Consider the following 18,829-nt stretch of genomic DNA (forward strand, 5'->3'; position numbering starts at 1 on the left):
GTACAAACAGTAATCCGTTTTCCCACACATCTTGAATGCAGCATTAGCCCGGCACAGGGGACAGGACAACATGGCTGCTGCTGCGGGCCGATACTTCGGAGAAGGCGGCAGAGCAACGAAAAGGCAGAAAACCGAGGAGGGAGGAATGACAACGGTGAGGCTTTCCATCTGGCATTGATAGTTAGTGTTTTATTATGCTAAAATGTGCTAGGTTTTGTTTTTCTAAGTGATGGAATTAGCTTGACAAAGTAGAGCTTATATAGCAGCTAGCTAAAATGAACAAGCTAACTTAAGTAGCGTTCACGTTAACGCTAGCTCGGTCAGGTTTAGCTAGAACAACGTTAAAGCGGTCACGGAGTTTGTCTAATTATTAACGTTAGCGTTAGCTATTCGACAGCACATAAATAACATTTTCTGTACTGAGAAAAACGTGTTAGTTTACTGTAAGTTGTGCAAATATAAACAAACATGAATTGGTCTTTTTCAGGCCAGCGGTAAACGTCCATGGCAACGTTCCTTTAGTTAACGTTAGTAACGCTAACGTTAATGTTAGTCTCCAACGCAATAACTGTTATTTTATCTGACTCACTGACTTTGGCTGCTCAACCTAACCGGTCAGCTTCTCCATTCCCTTTCCACCAGCGGTGGGAGTATGTAATGAGCCTAAAAACAAAATGTTGTGTGTTCCGTTTTCAGGAGGGCTACGATGACCCTCATAAACCGCTCCCCTCTCCGGTGGTGCACATCAGGGGCTTGGTGGACGGTATCATGGAGGCTGACCTGGTGGAGGCCCTGCAGGAGTTTGGGGCCGTCAGGTAATAACCGAGCACCAAAGACCTTGTTTGCCTGAAGCGTGATTTATGATTCCGCGTTAAAAATGAACTTGCTCACTGCATTCTTTGGTGGTGTGATTCTCATTTGGAACAGTAGCCACATTGTCTACAAAATCATTATTTTCGCTAGTGGATGCAATTCTCGGCAGGCATGCAAAAATCGGCACAACACCGGTTTCATGGAACCTGATGTGTGAACATTCATAATAACCTCATAAAGCCACTCACAGAAAACAGTCCTCACCCACTGTCAACTTATCCAGCTGCTATGGCAGTTTTGCTAAACAATGAGCTAAAAGCTGCAGAGAGCTGCAGATGTGAATGTCAATTGTTGCTAACTCTTTCATATTACTGGGAATCCCTTGTGTTAATATGAAGCTATAAACTTTTATTAATGAAACATGGTTCAGTAATACGTACTATGGATGCTATAATTTTCTGCTAAAATATTTATTTACAGTTTTGTGGTTATGATGCCCAAGAAGCGCCAGGCCCTGGTGGAGTATGAGGACATGATTGGCTCCTGCAATGCTGTTACATATGCAGCAGAGAACCAGGTTTACATTGCAGGCCACCCTGCCTTCATCAATTACTCCACTAGCCAAAAGATCTCCCGGCCCGGAGACTCGGACGACACCCGGACTGTCAACAATGTGCTGCTGCTGACGATCATAAACCCCATCTATCCTATCACCACGGTAACTTGATTATAAAAACTAACCCTGTGTGCAGTGACAGTGTCACATTATGATTTATGTAGTGTGTTGAACTGGATACATTACTATATGATTACAAATTCAGACAGAATCATTCATTAGATCACTGTACATTAAACCCTGTTTAAAGTGTGCTTACTGTAAGAGTACTGTATGAACGTATCTGTGTGCCTCTGCAGGATGTGCTCTACACCGTTTGTAACAACTGTGGTCCTGTACAGAGGATCGTCATCTTCAGAAAAAATGGTGTTCAGGCCATGGTGGAATATCCTTTTCAATAATTGCCTTTTTTTATTGGCAATGTTCTTTTACATTTGGACACACTATAATTGTACAATGTGTTGATGTTCAAATATATTTGGGCCCTCAGAAATGTTGATATAATCAGACCTCACCTTAACTCATTGCTGCCACATTTGATTCGGTCCAAAGTGCTCAAAGGGCCAAAGCCTCTCTGAATGGGGCAGACATCTATTCTGGCTGCTGCACTCTAAAGATTGAGTATGCCAAGGTAAGTGTATAGCCATGTCTAATCAACCGTTGCTGCCTGTTGATTGAGCTAAACATCTTAGTGAGAGAGAACTAGTTTTAATTTTTGTAATGCAATCCTGTTCACAGCCAGCACGCCTTAATGTCTTCAAGAACGATCAGGACACGTGGGACTATACAAATCCCAACCTCAGTGGCCAAGGTAACATGCAGTCCCCCACCCTTACCTCCACCTTTTTTCTTCCTCTTTTTCTCTCATTCCAATGTATGGGATGGTTAGGGTTCTCTGCCTCCGGGGGTATTGCCTTTGATCACAGATGAATGGTTTCCTCCACCATTCACCATCCTACTCAACTCAGTGTTCAGAGGCAGTATCCCTGCGATGCCTTCACGAACTTCATGCATTTTTCTCGCCACACAGCAGGCTCAAAGTAAGGGCATGAGGAGCAACCTCAAGGGCAGCCAACTTCAATTACAGGCTCATGCATGTGAAATGCCTAACGCACCCGTCACAGTAGCATATGTAGGCGCACCATTCTTCACATAGGTTCACATTCCCCATAGAGCATGTCACAGCTACACAACCTCACATCCCTGCCTACTCTACACTACAGAGACTATCACGCCTGTAAGCATTCCTTCAAACATAGTGGAGATTTTATCATAGGTTATTTTAGACATAGCCAGCTGAGTTGAATTGTGAGACCACTCGGCACACCTCTGGTTAAAGGTCCCATGAAACAACTCCTGAGATCTTAAACATTTCCCCGATTTTGATGTACTGAAAACGTATTTTGGGATGTGGGTAGGATTTAATAATGGGAGGGCCTGGATACCTGGTAGGTAGAGTATAAACGGAGTGATCACTGTCAGCGACACCATGTTGTTGAGGACTAACACCCAACTGTGTTGCTGCAGTATTGTTGGACGTATAATTTAGCATACCTCCCAAGTACATGAGTTATTATAATGACGATGATGAATTTTTTTTTCTATAATTATGGGTTACATTTTTTGGTATGTTTTGCATGTAACCATTGATGGTAGAACAACAGATCCAGGGCACAAGAACATTCTACATTTCATGGGACCTTTTAATGTAAAATGTGTATAAGAAACACACATGATAGTGCCATGTACATTGTTAATGTTAGTGTCAACAAATTTGTATTGTTTTAAGACTCACTGATGAAAGACCAGATAATGTGGACATAGGTTTTTAAAGGTAGATATTATATCATTTGTAATTGGAGATATGTGATGTATTGATATAATGCCACAACAATATGTTTAAAAATCAGAACTTAAAAAACCTCCATGAAAGAAACTTAACCAGCCAATTGGCATGTTGTGATGACAGAGATTCTTCTCAGCCACTTCAATGATCACAATGCAGGGTAAAATACAGGATACAAGTTACAGGATAAATGCAAGTTGCATTGCTGTTAGTTAATCAGAGGGTATGGGATGGAGAAGATGATACTGCAATTCATATTTGCCTTAGATTCAGTGTGGTCAGCGATAGGATTTGCTGTGATTTCAAACCTGATTACAGACTAATACTTAAGTGTATTTGTATTGAGGACTTTTTTTTTTTCTTTTTTTTTGCTATCACTGTAAAATGATGTAGTTTTTTCTTTTCTTGTATACAACCAGGACCACAACATGTACACTTCAAGTTCTATACAGGTGTTTGAAAACTTTCTTGATATATTCTATAGTTTGTGCTGCCTTATGAACCAGAGGTACTCCTTGTGTCCTCACTGTGCAAACTCATACAGGCTTACCTCAACTTCTAAGCAGACACAGCGGCTTCTACAGCTACAGTATACCAGCACCTACAGCCACAACTAATGTATATCTGCTCAGTGGCATACATCGGACACAGTGGGGCAACAAATAATGGAACACAACCTCAACTCAGTACTTCCTTATTCCAAGTCCATCATCACCCCTATCTCCACCACCTGACATGGGAGTCCATTTTATTTTTGGTGGTGGACAGTAGCCACCATTTCAGTTTGAGGGACAGAAATACTCCCAAGGCCACGCAAACAGACACTTTGCATATCCACCACAGACTGATGTTGATAGATTGATAAGCATCTACCACCACCTCTTTACCAGTACAGCACATCTCATCTGCAGAGCCCTGAGGAGTCACCACTTTTGACACAACACATTGATGATGAGGGTGGGAGGCAGGTGTGTGGTCGTTGTGGCCACGCCTCCTAGCCTTGGGATGTGCCTGCCATAACACAACCACAGGGAGCAACAGAGGAGTTTTCAGACATACTCAGCCCGACCAGGGAACAGATGATACCACACACTGGGGCAGTAAACAAACAAAAAAAGCGGCCATTCTTTTTTCTCAGACGCTAATACCGCTCGACTCTACCTTCCTGTGCTGAACACAACATGACAACACAACGAGCTGAATATCCACGGCAACACACAGCTGAACCACCATGACAGCACATCGTCACGCAGATATTCCAGATGACTTATTGTCAAGCACTAGATGCCTTTTCACTTTGCAAGTGGCTGACAGCTATTAAACCAAATAAGCAAGCATCATGTGAGCGTTTTTACATGAGAAGAAATATCCACGGGGGGGCCTATGAAGACACAAGCATCAAACACCTATCAAGCATACAAGCACAGAGGCAAACAGATTAAAACTCCTTTCCTAAAGCTATCTCCATTTATGGACTCTGGTGTTCTGCTTTTTCCCCCTGTACCTTCTTCCCCATTTCCCTCCTTCTCTCTTTGCTGTTCTTGTGTTGTTTCTGCGTTGTTTCATTTTCCCTTTTTTTGCACTGGCCCATAGTGATGCCTTTAACGCCTCCCGTGTGATGCAGGTTTGGCTCAGTGTGTCTGTGGACAGACAGCCCATTCTCAAACGGTGCAAATGTCCTGCTTTGTGGTCAGAGCACGGTAAGCTGGAAATGAGCCTCTAATAGCAACTTTCAAAACAAACTGGCAGCAAGTCAAAACCAAGCATGGATGTGTGGATGTACTTTTCTCTCTGGTGGTGGGGATGCAAGGAAGGGAAGAAGGAAGGAAGGAGGAAAAGACTGAAGAGGGAGAATGAGTTGAGGCTGGAGTCAAGAGGTTGGCGGGTAGCGTCCTTGCTGAAGACTGCCCCCTACCTGCCCACTGTGTCCCATGGTCCATGTGTGGTGCTGTAAGTACTTGACAGAAATGAATTCATAATCTGACTTGATGGTTAAACGTTGAATGTTATTGTCAAACTAAAACAACATGACTGTTGTTAATTTTTGCCATCATGTTAATACTGCAACATGATGTCGATGGCCCAAAGTAACCAGCAAACAACAGATTTCAGTATGTCATGGACAAACTGGCTCTGAATTCTTGCTAATTTTCTATTTCAATTTTGTATTCTTATTCTGAGAATTTGCTACATTTACAGCTGTCTCATTATACTACCTTATGTTGGGTTACCAAGCACCTTAGTAACCAAGGGAATGAGTGGGGTCAGTCAGTAGTTGACCATTCTTAATTTTTATTAAGGGAGTGTTGGATTTGGATTTTACGATATTGTAGCACTAGTAGCTAAATGATCAGTTATTTTTTTTTTTACAGATGTGGATTTGGGTATTAGTCCTTGTTGTTTTTGGTTTTAGCACTATTGTGAGGTTGCTGTCATACCCGGTGGTGATACATTACAGGAGGTTGTGTTTGCTCAAGTAAGAGTATAATGAAACTAAGATATATTAGTTTTTTTTACTTTATTTCTCTTCACTTTGTGTTGAACAAATCAGAACTTGTTATATTCAGATTGCATGTATCATGCGAAATCCTGTGAAAAATGGGTCATGGAAGTGGCGTTTGTAATTAAAGTCCCCATATTTGGTGACTACTCCCCTAACCCTACTCTGCTCCAGTATTGCCTATTGCCGTGTAGCTTTAGTGGCAAATTCAATTAGCAATCATCAATTTAGGAAACGTTATAAGCAGCCACTGATTTAGTGTAAGTAACTGACCTTCTGTTTCAGTAATATTCATTGCACTATCTATGCCGTTAAATACACATTCTCCCAGTGTTCGTATCACAGTGTACCTGTCGTGCAGTATCCATATTTTAGTTACAGATGTGAAACAGATTTGATGTCATAGACTAACCAAAACAGGTGGGAAATATGTTTGATGACAGGCCACTGTAGCCTTAACCTGCTGGACTGTTACAGAGTGCTAGTGTGGATCTCTCCTTGAAACTACATTACTTAATGGGGCTTGACTTGATATACAGCACATTAATACGATCTGTGAGAGCTGTGTGGAGGCAATCCCAGCCCACTGTTTTTTTTTGTTTTTTTTTGTTTGTTTTTTTAATAGTACTTTTTTGTTGATTTTAAGCGTAGTCTACAAGTTGGGTGTAATTTCTTCCCTTCCACAATGTAGTCTAGTCAAAATGCTTGATGTCACTTCATTTCTGATGTTATACATCTGTCCTATCCTGGTTTGTATAGTTCTCATAGTTTCAATAAAATATGCTTAGACTGCAGGTGCTGCTCATAGCACTGATGCATGTTTTACTCTCTGATCTTCTACCTGAATTTTTCTATTCCATATGATTGCGTAGGATTAAACAGGATGTTTATACAGTGTTGGCAAATTTATACTTTATGTTTATTTGGATTTGACGTGTGTATATGTGTACCTGCACAGATGCTGATGGTGAAGGCAATTGGAACAATTCACAAGGTGTGTGTGTGTGTGTGTGCGCGTGTGTTTGAACTAGGATGGCTGATATAGGGGGTCTTTTAAAAAAAATATTTATAAGCTCTTTTTCAAAATCACTCCTTTTAAAAAAAATCTCCATTATGTCACGTATTAAAATGTAACACTTAAGATGTCAGACCCCTCTGTTGCATGTCATTCACAACCTTGTCCCTTAGTACATTGTAGGTATGATTACCTGTTTGATACATTTAGGCAAAAAAGCTTTTTGATAGGCAACTTTTATTTTCCCATTTTAGATCCCAATGCCAATCCCAACAAACGCCAGAGGCAGCCTGCTCTTCTGGGAGACCACCCACCTGATTATGGTAAATATCCGATAAAGAAATTGGTCTGACATTTAGAAGAATGGAACACACTCTGTATCTGTACCTCAAATGTTGATTTTTTTTTTTCTTTTTCTCCCACTTAAGGTGGCCCTCAGGGAGGTTATCATGGCTACAATGAGGACAGCTATGGTCCCCCTCCTCCCCACCGCATCGGACCAGGTATGGGTGGGCGTGGCCGTGGTAGTCAGCGCTATGGCCCAAGTTATGGACCACCACCCCCTGAGTATGGTCCTCACGCTGACTCCCCAGTTCTTATGGTTTATGGCCTAGAGCCCTCTAAGGTCAACGCCGACAAGGTCTTCAACATCTTCTGCCTCTATGGAAATGTAGAGAGGGTGAGTGAAAGGATGCTAACCAAACACCCTCGGAGCATTAACCGTTAGACACCAAAAGTTGATGGCTGCATCAGTCAAATTTAATGAATTTGTTTGTTTGATAGTGATTACTGAAGTTGAAATCCTAACAAATTACACCACTCATTGACGTTAAGTTAGTTCACCAGCATCAAATGTTTCCTGTAGAGCTGCAACAATTAGACGATTGTTTGATTGATAGAGAAGTAATTGGCAACTAATCGTTCGTCATTTTCCAAGGAAAACTGTAAAAATATTAGTAAATAACTTCCGTACTGGCCCGAATATAAGACATTTTCCTGGAAATGCACCTGAAAAAGTGGGGTTGTGTCATATTTAGGTTCTAGACCAGGGGTGTCAAACTCACCTTCACTAAGGGCCACACTGGAAATGGAGAATCGCATCAAGGGACACATGTAGAGTTTATTTTCATGCTTTTATTTTGAAAAAGTCAAATATCTTTGACTGTATTATTCCATGTCTCATATAGTCTTCTTACTTAGTTTGGTCCACATAAAGCCCTAAAAAAGGCAGCAAATAGTTCCTTAGAAATCTTAGAATTTAGCAAATGAAGCAAAACAAAGATTACATTTTAAAAGTCGACTCACAGCAACCTGTTTCCCAGCTTGGGAAATTCCCAGTGGGAATTTCTGGGACTCTCAAAGTCGGCAAACCTACCAAATTCTGCTCCAAGTGTGGTGTAGTTGCCGTTTGAAAAACAGTTTCCTGTCTTTTTGTTTTGGTGCACAACTAAGCGGGCCAACATTTATCGTGAAGCTAAATTGATATGCGGGCCGGATCAAAACCTGCCAGGGGCCGGGTTCGGCCCGCGGGCCTTGAGTTTGACACGTGTTCTAGACTTTTAAATGTCAAAAAACATTCACAACAGCAGAGGGCGCCAAACAGCGAGCCTCCTGGCAGCCAGGATGACGTTCTATGGGAGGAGCCGATGGTACCAGAACATGGGATTGACGATAGTGAGAGTGAACTGCGGCTCCGACTGCATATTTCTGTCTGAACGGGAGAGTAGTAACCGAGGCCAACCAGAACGCGCCAGGCATTCTGTTTTTTTACGTCCGAACCCAACCCGACACAGACAATGTAAAGTGAAGCACAAATACACCTATATCTGTCCATGTGTCTGTCTGGGGACGCTGCTGAAGCTGTGTAAGGGCTGGCAGAAACCAGACACTACATTTTCACTAAAAAGACCTTGAACATGGTTGTTCTTTCACTATGAGATCAATAGCCTAATTGGTATTAGATATAGGCCTACCAATACTACAGTTTATTAAAATTTGTAATTTACAAATGTGATTATATTTTATTTAAATGTGACAATTTAATCTAAAAGATATTGAAAACATGATTTTATTTAAAAGATGTTAAAAACAACAGCCTACCTTGGTTTATTCAACATGGATGTGTTTTTATTATCATTATTTTTAAATACAATTATTTTCTTTATAAAAACAAGATTAGGTCTTCAAAAATTCTTTTTCCAAAAAGCAGTCTTGAAAAAGAGGGCGGCGTCTTATATTCGGGCCAGTGTGGTAGTAAATTGAACAATTTGAAGACCTCTGAGATATTGTGAATGACATTTTTTTACTATTTTTTTTTAACATTTCATAGACTAAATGATTAATCAATTAAACTAGTTGATAGATGAATTGGTAATGAAAATGATCCTTATTTGCAGCACTAGTTTCATGCTCTCTTTTTCTTCGTGCGAGTCAGCTGGATATTTTTCTTCCTTTTCAGATTAAGTTCATGAAGAGTAAGCCTGGAGCAGCAATGGTGGAGATGGGAGACTGTTACTCTGTGGACAGGGCCATCACTCACCTCAACAACAACTTCCTTTTTGGCCAGAAACTCAATGTTTGGTAAGAGCAGCTGTCCAAACTATTACAAAACATGACAATAGATGACTGCAAAAGGTGCAGAGCTAGACATACAGATGTACGACCTCTGGCTCTCTTTCCTTGGCAGTGTGTCCAAGCAGCAGGCCATTGTGCCAGGACAGTGCTACCAGTTAGAGGACAACACCAGCAGCTTCAAAGATTTCCATGGATCCCGCAACAACCGCTTCACCTCCCCAGAGCAGGCGGCAAAGAACCGAATCCAGCACCCCAGCAACGTCCTGCACTTCTTTAACGCACAGCCCGACATCTCTGTAGAGATCTTCAACCAGGTACAAAAAACTACCAGGGGCTGTGAAGTGTACATTTTCCACAACCTAAAATATCCACTGAAACTGGTCTTTCCGTCCAGGTCTGCGAAGAACTGGAAATTAAGAGCCCCACAAGTGTGAAACTTTTCACTGGAAAGAGTGAGTAATATGGATTACAGCCTGACCAACAGTATAAATTGGTTTTGTTGAAGTGTGCTTTGATTTCCAATGAATAATATTAATCTATATTAAAAAAAAAAAGAAGTGAAGTACTGACACAAAAAGCCCTTAAAGCAAAACATTGCTACACACTAAACCCCAGCTCTTCTTAATGCAGTTTTATTTGCTAACTAGATCATTTAAAAATGGGATCAAAATGAATTGCTCACGTGTATAAAACTTGAATTTGGGAGACGGAGACAAATGTTTTATACGTTTTAGCAGCATACATATTATTTACTGTGTTACTAAGCGAAGACCAAATCAGCGTTAGACAGTGGGTTGTGATTCTCTATTTAGTTAAATATACTCAAGTTCAAATTGCATTACATCCTCTCCAGCTGGTTTTGAATATTGCTATGTTGGCTGTGCTGCAGCTGTCAGGTGGCTTCTTCTGGTATATTAGTGATCTTAAAACCTATACAGAGCTTTAGTTTAACGCATTAGCACACAGTTAAGTATTCTCTACTGTGGTAATGTAATCACGTCATCTTGTGTGGCACAAAAGGTGAGCGAAGTTCATCTGGCCTTCTGGAGTGGGAATCCATCAATGATGCCATGGAAGCCCTAGCACTGATCAACCATTTCCAGATGAAAAACCCTAGTAAGTTTTCATCTCGTTACATTGAAGGAACACCGTAACCCCCAGAGTAAGATAAGACCATACATACCCTTCTCGTGTCCGTGCGTGTTGTAACTCTGTCTGACGGTTCCACCGGTAGCTTAGCCTAGCACAGAACCTGCAGGTAACTGGTTCCATCTAGCCTACTGCTCCCAATAAGTGACAAAATAACGCCAACATGTTCCTATTTACATGTTGTGATTTGTAGAGTCACAGCGTGTACAAAAAAATAACGTAACATGAGACAGCCATCTTCTAACCGTAAACAAACTGGGAACTATGTTCTCAGACAGGCTTGCTGCAAAGCAAATCACTCCGCCCAAGTAGCAGAAGTAGCAGTGCTTCGCCTTTCTGAGAATATAGTTCCCTGTTTGTATACGGTTAGAAGATGGCTGTGTCTCAAGTTACGTTGTTTTTTGTACACGCTGTGACTCTACAAATCACAACATGTAAATAGGAACATGTTGGCGTTATTTTGTCACTTATTGGGAGCAGTAGGCTAGTTGGAACCAGTTACCTGCAGATTCTGTGCTAGGCTAAGCTACCGGTGGAACCGTCAGAGTTACAACACGCACGGACACGAGAAGGGTATGTATCGACTTGTCTAACTCTGGGGGTTACGGTGAATAAGCTAAAGTCCCAATAAGTCGGCGTGTTCCTTTAACATACCAACGTGGTTTTTCAAACGCTGGCCATGTAGTTTTACAATATACTGTACATTTGAAAGCCTTTTTATATCTTTTTGTCTACCTTTTGTCTTTAAAATGTGTTTTTTTTTTTTTTTTTTTCCTCATACAGGTGGGCCTTACCCTTACACACTGAAGCTGTGTTTCTCAACCACACACAATGCCAACTAAATCCTCTCCCCTCAAACCATTTGTAATGTTTTGTGTCTTTGCATAGAGTATACTGCAGTTCTGTTGTCACATCCTACTAAAACATTTAATCAGTATTGACAAAAACCAGAACTGATGTGCTATAGAACATGTTACTTAAACTGTGATTTTGTATGATTTACTTTTGTTTTTCAATCAGCTGTTTATTTTCTACGTTTACAACACTATTTGATTTGAATAACCCCCACCCCCCCCCACTACCCTGAAATAACTATTCAATGCGGACCTGTTTTTGGTTTTTAAATCAAGTGAACAGTAATGTGAATACATATAAAGCTAGTGTTCACATCTTCAAAGATTGTTTGTATTGCATCTTTCATAATTTCTTCACTCTTGACAGGGAAACATCCATGTCCATTTATGGGGAAGTAAGAATACATAGATTGGCAAGGTCTTACAAAGAGAAGCAGCTGTAGTTTTCTGGAGGAAAAGTCCCTCTGACTGTACTGAAGTGGTTAGGGTGCCTTCTATATGTTGATACCTGGACTAAAGAGCATGGCAGACATGAAGGAGATGGTTATCTGTTCAGGGAATGTCAAGTTGACACTTTTTTAGTAAACAATACTGTGAATATGACTTTGGCTGGAATTACTCAATTAACTAAAAGTTTGTTTCAGTTTCCACATACCTGAATTGGGCAGAAGCCCCATCTATACACACGGGTTGTGAAGCCTAATCTGTAGTGATTACGTGTACTCAGACCTGCAATGCACTGCATTATTTTCAGTATTATGGTTTGTATTCACAAAGTGCTAGATTAATTAAAGCAGTTTAAAGACAAATTGCCCATAATTGGCCTTTTTGCTTAGATGTTCACCTAAATGTTTTTAAATAATTTAGTGTTAAGCATGTTATTAGCAGCACATCCAAAATACATAACTGTAAATAAGTTCTTATTTTTTACCTAGGGACCACAGTATATTTTGTGCTTTTTCGCTATTTTTTGGATTCTTTGTTTGCTGCATGCATTTGTGGTGTACTTGGAACATTACCCTTCTCCATATACAGTAAAAAAATAAATAAATGTAACGTAGTTTTCTCAAGAATACTAAGTTGTATGTTGCACACAAAAGCACACATACATAAACCAATTTGTTAAAGACTGAAGAAAACCAACTCCAGGTACAGTAGTAGATTTTCTCTGGAGCTTTCAGCCACATCTCGTGGCCTTCAAAGATTGACATCTACATACACTACAGGCCCACTATCTGCTGAAAAAGGCCATGAGATGAAGCTGAATGCTTCAGCAGAGTCTAATAAGTGGACCTTTTTTGTTGTTTCAGTGAATAGTTTATAGTCCCAGAATCCACCAAATTCCATTTTCATCTGTTCTCATCTTTGTTCTGGCCTTCAGTGGGATCGTGTATCTAGAGGCGTTTCCTCCTCATATGGTAACACAGCCTACCACATCATTTTGACTAGCCTGAGGACCATCTTTATTATGTTAAAAGTAATGAAGGTAAGCTGACAACGTGTTAAGAATCACAACCTTCCGGAAAATATGCAGGTGGCTAGTTGCATTAGAACGCTTCATTCCCTGCTACCTCAACCAACCGTTTAAATCAAACGGGTTTCTAACTCGATACAGGTAGTTAACCATTATTATTAACCATTATTTCGATATAGCTATAACTCAAGACTATCATTCCAGCATCTCCAATAGTTACGTTATCATAACCGCTCAATCGCTTTGGCACATTTACTTCAACTTACGTACAATATTCACACCACGTGGTACATTCAGCACGTCACTATATGACCTGCAAAAGGTGATTACTCAAATCAAAATAATTAACTCCTGGAGGGAAAATCTTTTGATATGACGCAAACTTTTTTGATCTGCGAGGCTTACTCTTTGCTTTTTGTACCAAAGCAATGAAAAATGACTATAGTCATGTGAACAACTGACCTAATGTTCATGTCCTATCATTTTGACGAAGTTTATAGTCATTCGACGATTGTGCCAAAGCGATTGAGAAGTGTACACTGTAAGTGTTAAACATCCTTTAAATCTCTCGTTTATTTACTGACCTGCCATATTTACCTGTGCTGTGAACCTTTATTCCCTAATTGTTCGTACAGTTACGTTAACTATAATATTCACAATACTAGAGAAAAGGAAAAAGAAGGGTCCGTAAGAAAAAAAACTACAACTCCCATAGTGCCCTGCGCCTCAGTCGCGTAGGTGTTTCCGGTGTCTCATAACATTTTACTTCCTTCCACACAGACCGACACGAACAAATCGAGAAAGAAGACGTCGCTAACTTTTAAATGCTGTCTTCAACAGTCGCGTTGTGAGTTTATTTTTCGTTTAATTTCCATCGTAAAATGCGCGGCATGTGGCGAGTGGTGTCTTGAGAATTGAAGAATTGCTGAAAAACGTAGACCGTAACGTGTAGGCCTCCCGAAGAAAGTTTGGTCGAGGGCCTGTAAACAACATGTCCTCCGCCTCGCAGTCTTCCTCTAGACGGCAATGGTGCTACCTCTGCGATCTGCCCAAGATGCCCTGGGCCATGCTGTGGGAGTTCAGCGAGGCTGTGTGCCGGGGATGTGTCAACTACGACGGGGCAGACAGAATAGAGCTCCTCATTGAAACTGCCCGGCAGCTGAAGAGCACGCACGGAGTTTTAGACGGCAGGTCCCCCGGTCCACAGCAGGGAAAACCCAGCTCGGCTGGGCCCCTTGAAGCAGGGCGGCAGCATGGAGAGCGTCTTGATAGGGGGAGGGGTGAGTATGGGGTGTCTTCTCGCCTCCCCAATGGCCTGCACAGAGCCGAAGATGTGTCATTGTCAGAGGGCAGCAGACAGAGCCCAAACACTCGCCGGGCTATAGTTGGGGCAGTTCCTAGTCTTCATGGCACTATATCCCATGCCTTGATAGCTCAGGGGTTAGTAGCAGCCCCTCACGGGCTTTTAGCCCCCTTATCAGGCTCCAGGGCTGGGGCCACACCAATTGCAGTCTCAGCTGGCCCCATAATGGGTGAAGCTGGCAGAAGGCAGGTTGTGTCATTGGGTGTGGGAGCAAGCACCTCTGCTCTGGTGGGTATAGATTCTGCAGTGTGGAGGAACAATGAAGTGATGGCAGAACTGAACGAGGTGACGCGTAGCAGGGTTGAAGGCTGGCCAAACCGTCCCAAAGCAGTCCGGGATGTGCTTGTGGGCCTTAGCAGCTGCGTCCCCTTTAATGTGCGTTTCAGGAAAGACCATAATCTGATGGGTCGTGTTCTGGCCTTTGATGCCAGCACTACTCCAGACTTTGAGCTGAAGGTGTTTGTGGAGTATCCTGTCGGCACTGGAATGATCTACTCAGGAGTTCCAGACCTGGTCAGGCAGATGTTCCGCGACTCAGCCAAAGATGCAGGTAAAGCGGTGAACTCTGGGTTACGCTATGTGGAATACGAGAAGCGGCAAGGCACCGGAGACTGGCGTGGGCTGTCTGAGCTGCTGAATGATGGTGTGCGTATGTTTAAAGAGCCCCCAGTTCCAGAGGTTCTGCCACAGTCAGATGCAGGTTTGCCTATGGCAGCAGCCGGACGCCCCATACCGGCAAAGAGCACAGCTCGGCGCCGCAAGGCTTCTCCGGGCTCTGAGAATGGAGAGAGCGAAGGGAGGCCTGATCACCCAACGAGAGAGCCCTGGCCCAGAGGTGCTTACTCAGGCATGGAACCTCTTCCTGGCATGGCCACGGCTCAAGAGGGCCCACCCCGTTTACACAGCCAGCCCTCACCCATCTCGGCGCTAATGGGAGTCGCAGACAGCCTGAGCTCCAGCCAGATGGCCAGGGATAGCCCCAGCATGTCCACAGCCCACTCCTCCTCAGCTGGGCGCCCCACCAGCAGCAGCCCCTCCACTGCCTCCACCTCAGTCTCCCAGGCAGCCTTGGGGCAGGGTTTAAGTGCGGTGGGGCAGAGCAGCAACGCCAGTGCCGGGGAGTCTACAAGCAGTGCTCAGGGCGCTCTGCTCTGCTGCACCCTCTGCCGAGAGCGCTTGGAGGACACTCATTTTGTCCAGTGTCCCTCTGTCCCGCACCACAAGTTCTGCTTCCCCTGTACCCGAGGATTCATCCGCAGCCAAGGCCAAGGCGGGGAGGTGTACTGCCCCAGTGGAGAGCGCTGTCCCCTGGCTGGATCCTCTGTGCCTTGGGCCTTCATGCAGGGAGAGATCTCCACCATCCTGGCCGGAGACGGAGACGTGACAGTAAAGAAGGAGAGCGACCCTTGACGTCTCCCTCCTGTTGTGGTGAATGGTAAGAGGATGAGAAAACGTGCTTTTTCTTGTACTTCATGGTCAAGCATCTTTCTTTTCAGTGAACACGAGGGATGCAGCTGTCCAGAGAGGGGGGGTAAGGCCCATATGTAATCAGCTTTAACAATGCCCTTTAAAGATGACATTAAAAGCAGATTGAATGTATCAACCATGGTCTAAAGTCAATAAGAAACGTCTCAAAAATGTAGAGTTGCAAATGAGAAACACTACCAGTGTTACCAAAAGTGATGTTTCCTTTTTTTTTTTTTAAATACGGTTTTCTTTATTGAGCTGTGACTGCTTAGGTTTTTATGTCAGCATTACTAATTTAAGTGATGCTATCCTCCAAACTATACAACAGGATATACAAAGGTGAAGAAAGTCTTGAAAATCTTTGGCAGGAGAGGGGTCTAAGTGCATCTACTATCAGAAGAATCTGTCTGTGAATTTTATGAGACACAGAAAGACGACTTGACAATAATACAGCTAAATAACAATTCCAACGTCTTCTCACAATGCTAATAAGCATTATACGAAATACACTGTGACCTCCCCAGGCTCCTGTAGGCTAAACGTCTTTTGGTGGCAGCACATTGTTGAATAAGGGAGGCTCAATGTTATAATGGCCGGAAAGCCAAATTACACAAAACAGTTAGCATTGTAAATAAGATGCTTTGTGTACCATAAAGAAACATGATCTGTACTAACTTAAGCTCCTCATTCCGAGAAATCCTTTCCCCCGCGTCATCTTGTTTACAGTGCATGTTAAAACACCGACCACAGTGGAACACGGACTTTGTAGCTCCACATATCAACAGAATATTGTCATTTTTCTCAGTGTGTAAATCTATAAAAAACATTACACTTTGTTACTTTCTATAAAATATAGAATCCATGGGTTTTGCACGTGATCAGCCCTTTCATTAAGGCCACACACCGCAGGCAAAAAAACGATACAGACGTATGGAATTTTGTAATGCATATCTTTTTAAGGCTGTTTTTTGCAAAATGAGCATTTTTTTCTTTCTTGTACTCTGAGACAAATCTCCACTTCAGTACACCTAACATAACCTTTTATTCCTAAAAACATGTAGAAAATACAATTTTTTTTTAATGGCTATTTTCTGATTTATGGAGTGATAAAAAGAGATCCAAAATCCCCTCTGCAAAAACCTTTGGCTCTAATATGTCAACAAAATTAAACCCATTTGCAAATTAGCTCACATTTATTTGGTAATGCCTGGTTTGCATATTTAATTGTAACATTTCAGAAAACGTGGAATACAAACAGTGATTGTCTTAATGTCAGTAATCAACTGGCAGCGTTCCATGGTGCTATCTATTAGTTCCTCCATTCACCTGTAGTGGCCCCGCCTTAAGCAAACAACACAAAGGTGGAGTCTGTCAGTAGTCTGATGCTGATTTAGAGATCAGATTGAGGCAGAACAATTCACCAGCTGCATTGGAAGGGGGAAAAAAGACTCCGGATAAAGTAAACATTGTTAGGTCATGTTCACCATCTTGCAGCTCACTCCCACTGTCCATCTTCTGTAACAGCCTCACATTCTCAGCTTTGATTGTTCTTGGTAGTACAGTCTCATCAGCTAACCACTGGACTGGACTGGATGTAGCACGAGCTTCCCTAATATCAGACCTAGGGTTTCCCACATTTAAAATGGAAGACTTTTTAGGAATTGATTTACATTTTTATCACACTTTTGTACTTCCCAGCTGTACACAATACTTTCTAGTAATCCATTAATGTTACCTGGACCCGGATGAGTGGCAGGCAATTGACGGATGGATTAACCATTCAATTTCTTTTAGCTAAAATGAACCCGTTAGTGCAGCTAGCAGCAGTGACAGTGTTTGCTACCAGTCTGACCGTGCCGACGGAAACTCCTGAGTGCACAATCCACTGTAGCACCAGTCTCATCAGTCATTTATAGATGCATACAGCCACATACAGAAACATGGGCTAACTGTTACCATGGCAACCAAGAAAAAAATTTAAGGTGAGGTGAACTGTATTCTATGCTTTTGAGACTTTTCAAGATAATCCCAAATAAGATCCCGTCTCCAATCAAATGTGACCAAGCTTGTACGGTTGTTCTCATATTTCGATAAAAGCATAATTTGTAATCAGGAGTACATTACGTCTACAGGTAATGCTCTCCAGGCAACTAAACCTGGTGGATACAACAAAAATGTACCCTAAAAAAATATGACTGCTTTGTTCCCCCCCAAAATCCTGACATATTTTTTTCTTTTTCTACAGTGGGTCAAACACTTTGAAAGCACTTCCCCTATTACGTCGAGCAGAGGTCCACGTTGGCTGCCGTTCATCATGTGTGCCTCTGAGAAGAGACTAACTCTGAACCCCAGGAGAACAGCTACACACACACACACACACACACACACACCTTCAACTAAAGACACAACAAGACTCACTTTTGAGAGGAGGGACACGTCTGCTGCCGGAGCTCGGCTCACCTGTGAAGGCTGGGCCGCCGCGTCACAGACCGAAATGTTGAGTCCGACCAAATGTCTCTCTCCTTTGTCCAGTGCAGCAGAGGCCCTCTCGTCAGGATAGAAAGCACACGCTTGTTTTAGAACGACAATCTATTTTTGTCTTTCATTTGTGTATTTTTTTGTTCTACATGTTGCATACTGTTCTATACAGACGGATGACCGGCTCATGCAATTCTTCAAAAAAACAAAACAAAATGAATGTTCAAAATGTGGCAAAACCATTGGGTCCTTAAAGCCAAGTATTGACAAACAAAAATGTAATCCCACAATGTCTCTTAGGTATTCTCCTTATATTGTATGTCAAAAATGTGAATTTACTTTCAATATGGCTATGTAATTTCTATTTTTGATACAATACAAATTTATATGTATTTGTTTATAGTGATACGAAGACCAAAGATGGCTTCATGCTCAATGTCATTTTATTGTATTGTAGCTGTGTATGCTGTATCCACTGATAACCTTTGCATCAGTCACTAATTTGTTCATCTATCTCAGAGGTAAACTTGTTTTTGTCTATTTACTTTTTGAATTCTATGTATGGTAAGATAATTAGCAATCTTCAATGGTTAACCCACATACTTATGTGATCTTTACAGGTCAATTCTACAATAAATTACAAAATAGTTATTCGTCATAGCTGGATTCTTTTTTTTTTT

At 42.0% G+C, this 18,829-nt stretch overlaps 2 protein-coding genes across 5 annotated transcripts; both read left to right on the top strand.

Moving 5' to 3' along the window:
- On the top strand, nt 1-12,172 carry hnrnpl (heterogeneous nuclear ribonucleoprotein L). 4 transcript variants are annotated; one of them, XM_036008691.1, is made up of 14 exons: nt 1-154; nt 697-815; nt 1,294-1,531; nt 1,729-1,814; nt 1,964-2,060; nt 2,168-2,240; nt 6,734-6,769; nt 7,045-7,113; nt 7,219-7,469; nt 9,249-9,370; nt 9,477-9,678; nt 9,759-9,816; nt 10,385-10,501; nt 11,159-12,172. In XM_036008691.1, the coding sequence occupies exons 1-14, from the start codon at nt 71-73 to the stop codon at nt 11,353-11,355; spliced, it is 1,749 nt and encodes a 582-aa protein (XP_035864584.1). In that variant the 5' UTR covers nt 1-70; the 3' UTR covers nt 11,356-12,172. The 4 variants fall into 4 exon arrangements, with proteins under 4 accessions (XP_035864584.1, XP_035864585.1, XP_031166811.1 ...); XM_031310950.2 differs by having other exon boundaries at nt 71-154; nt 10,385-10,480; nt 11,297-12,172; XM_036008692.1 differs by lacking the exon at nt 6,734-6,769.
- Nucleotides 12,173-13,571: 1,399 nt separating this feature from the next.
- LOC116058181 (interferon regulatory factor 2-binding protein 1-like) lies at nt 13,572-18,800 on the top strand. Its single transcript, XM_031310892.2, has 2 exons — nt 13,572-15,639; nt 17,917-18,800. Exon 1 carries the CDS (start codon nt 13,833-13,835, stop codon nt 15,612-15,614), a length of 1,782 nt encoding a protein of 593 aa, XP_031166752.1. The 5' UTR covers nt 13,572-13,832; the 3' UTR covers nt 15,615-15,639; nt 17,917-18,800.
- Nucleotides 18,801-18,829: the final 29 nt, after the last annotated feature.

The sequence above is a fragment of the Sander lucioperca genome, chromosome 13 (assembly GCF_008315115.2).
Source record: "Sander lucioperca isolate FBNREF2018 chromosome 13, SLUC_FBN_1.2, whole genome shotgun sequence".
NCBI classification, from domain to species: Eukaryota; Metazoa; Chordata; class Actinopteri; order Perciformes; family Percidae; genus Sander; species Sander lucioperca.

Coding starts and splice junctions, on each gene's coding strand:
- hnrnpl (XM_036008691.1), top strand. CDS start 71: ATGGCTGCTGCTGCGGGCCGATACTTCGGAGAAGGCGGCAGAGCAACG. Junction 816..1,293: donor CAGGAGTTTGGGGCCGTCAG/GTAATAACCGAG, acceptor ATTTATTTACAG/TTTTGTGGTTATGATGCCCA. Junction 10,502..11,158: donor TAAGTTTTCATCTCGTTACA/TTGAAGGAACAC, acceptor CGGCGTGTTCCT/TTAACATACCAACGTGGTTT.
- LOC116058181 (XM_031310892.2), top strand. CDS start 13,833: ATGTCCTCCGCCTCGCAGTCTTCCTCTAGACGGCAATGGTGCTACCTC.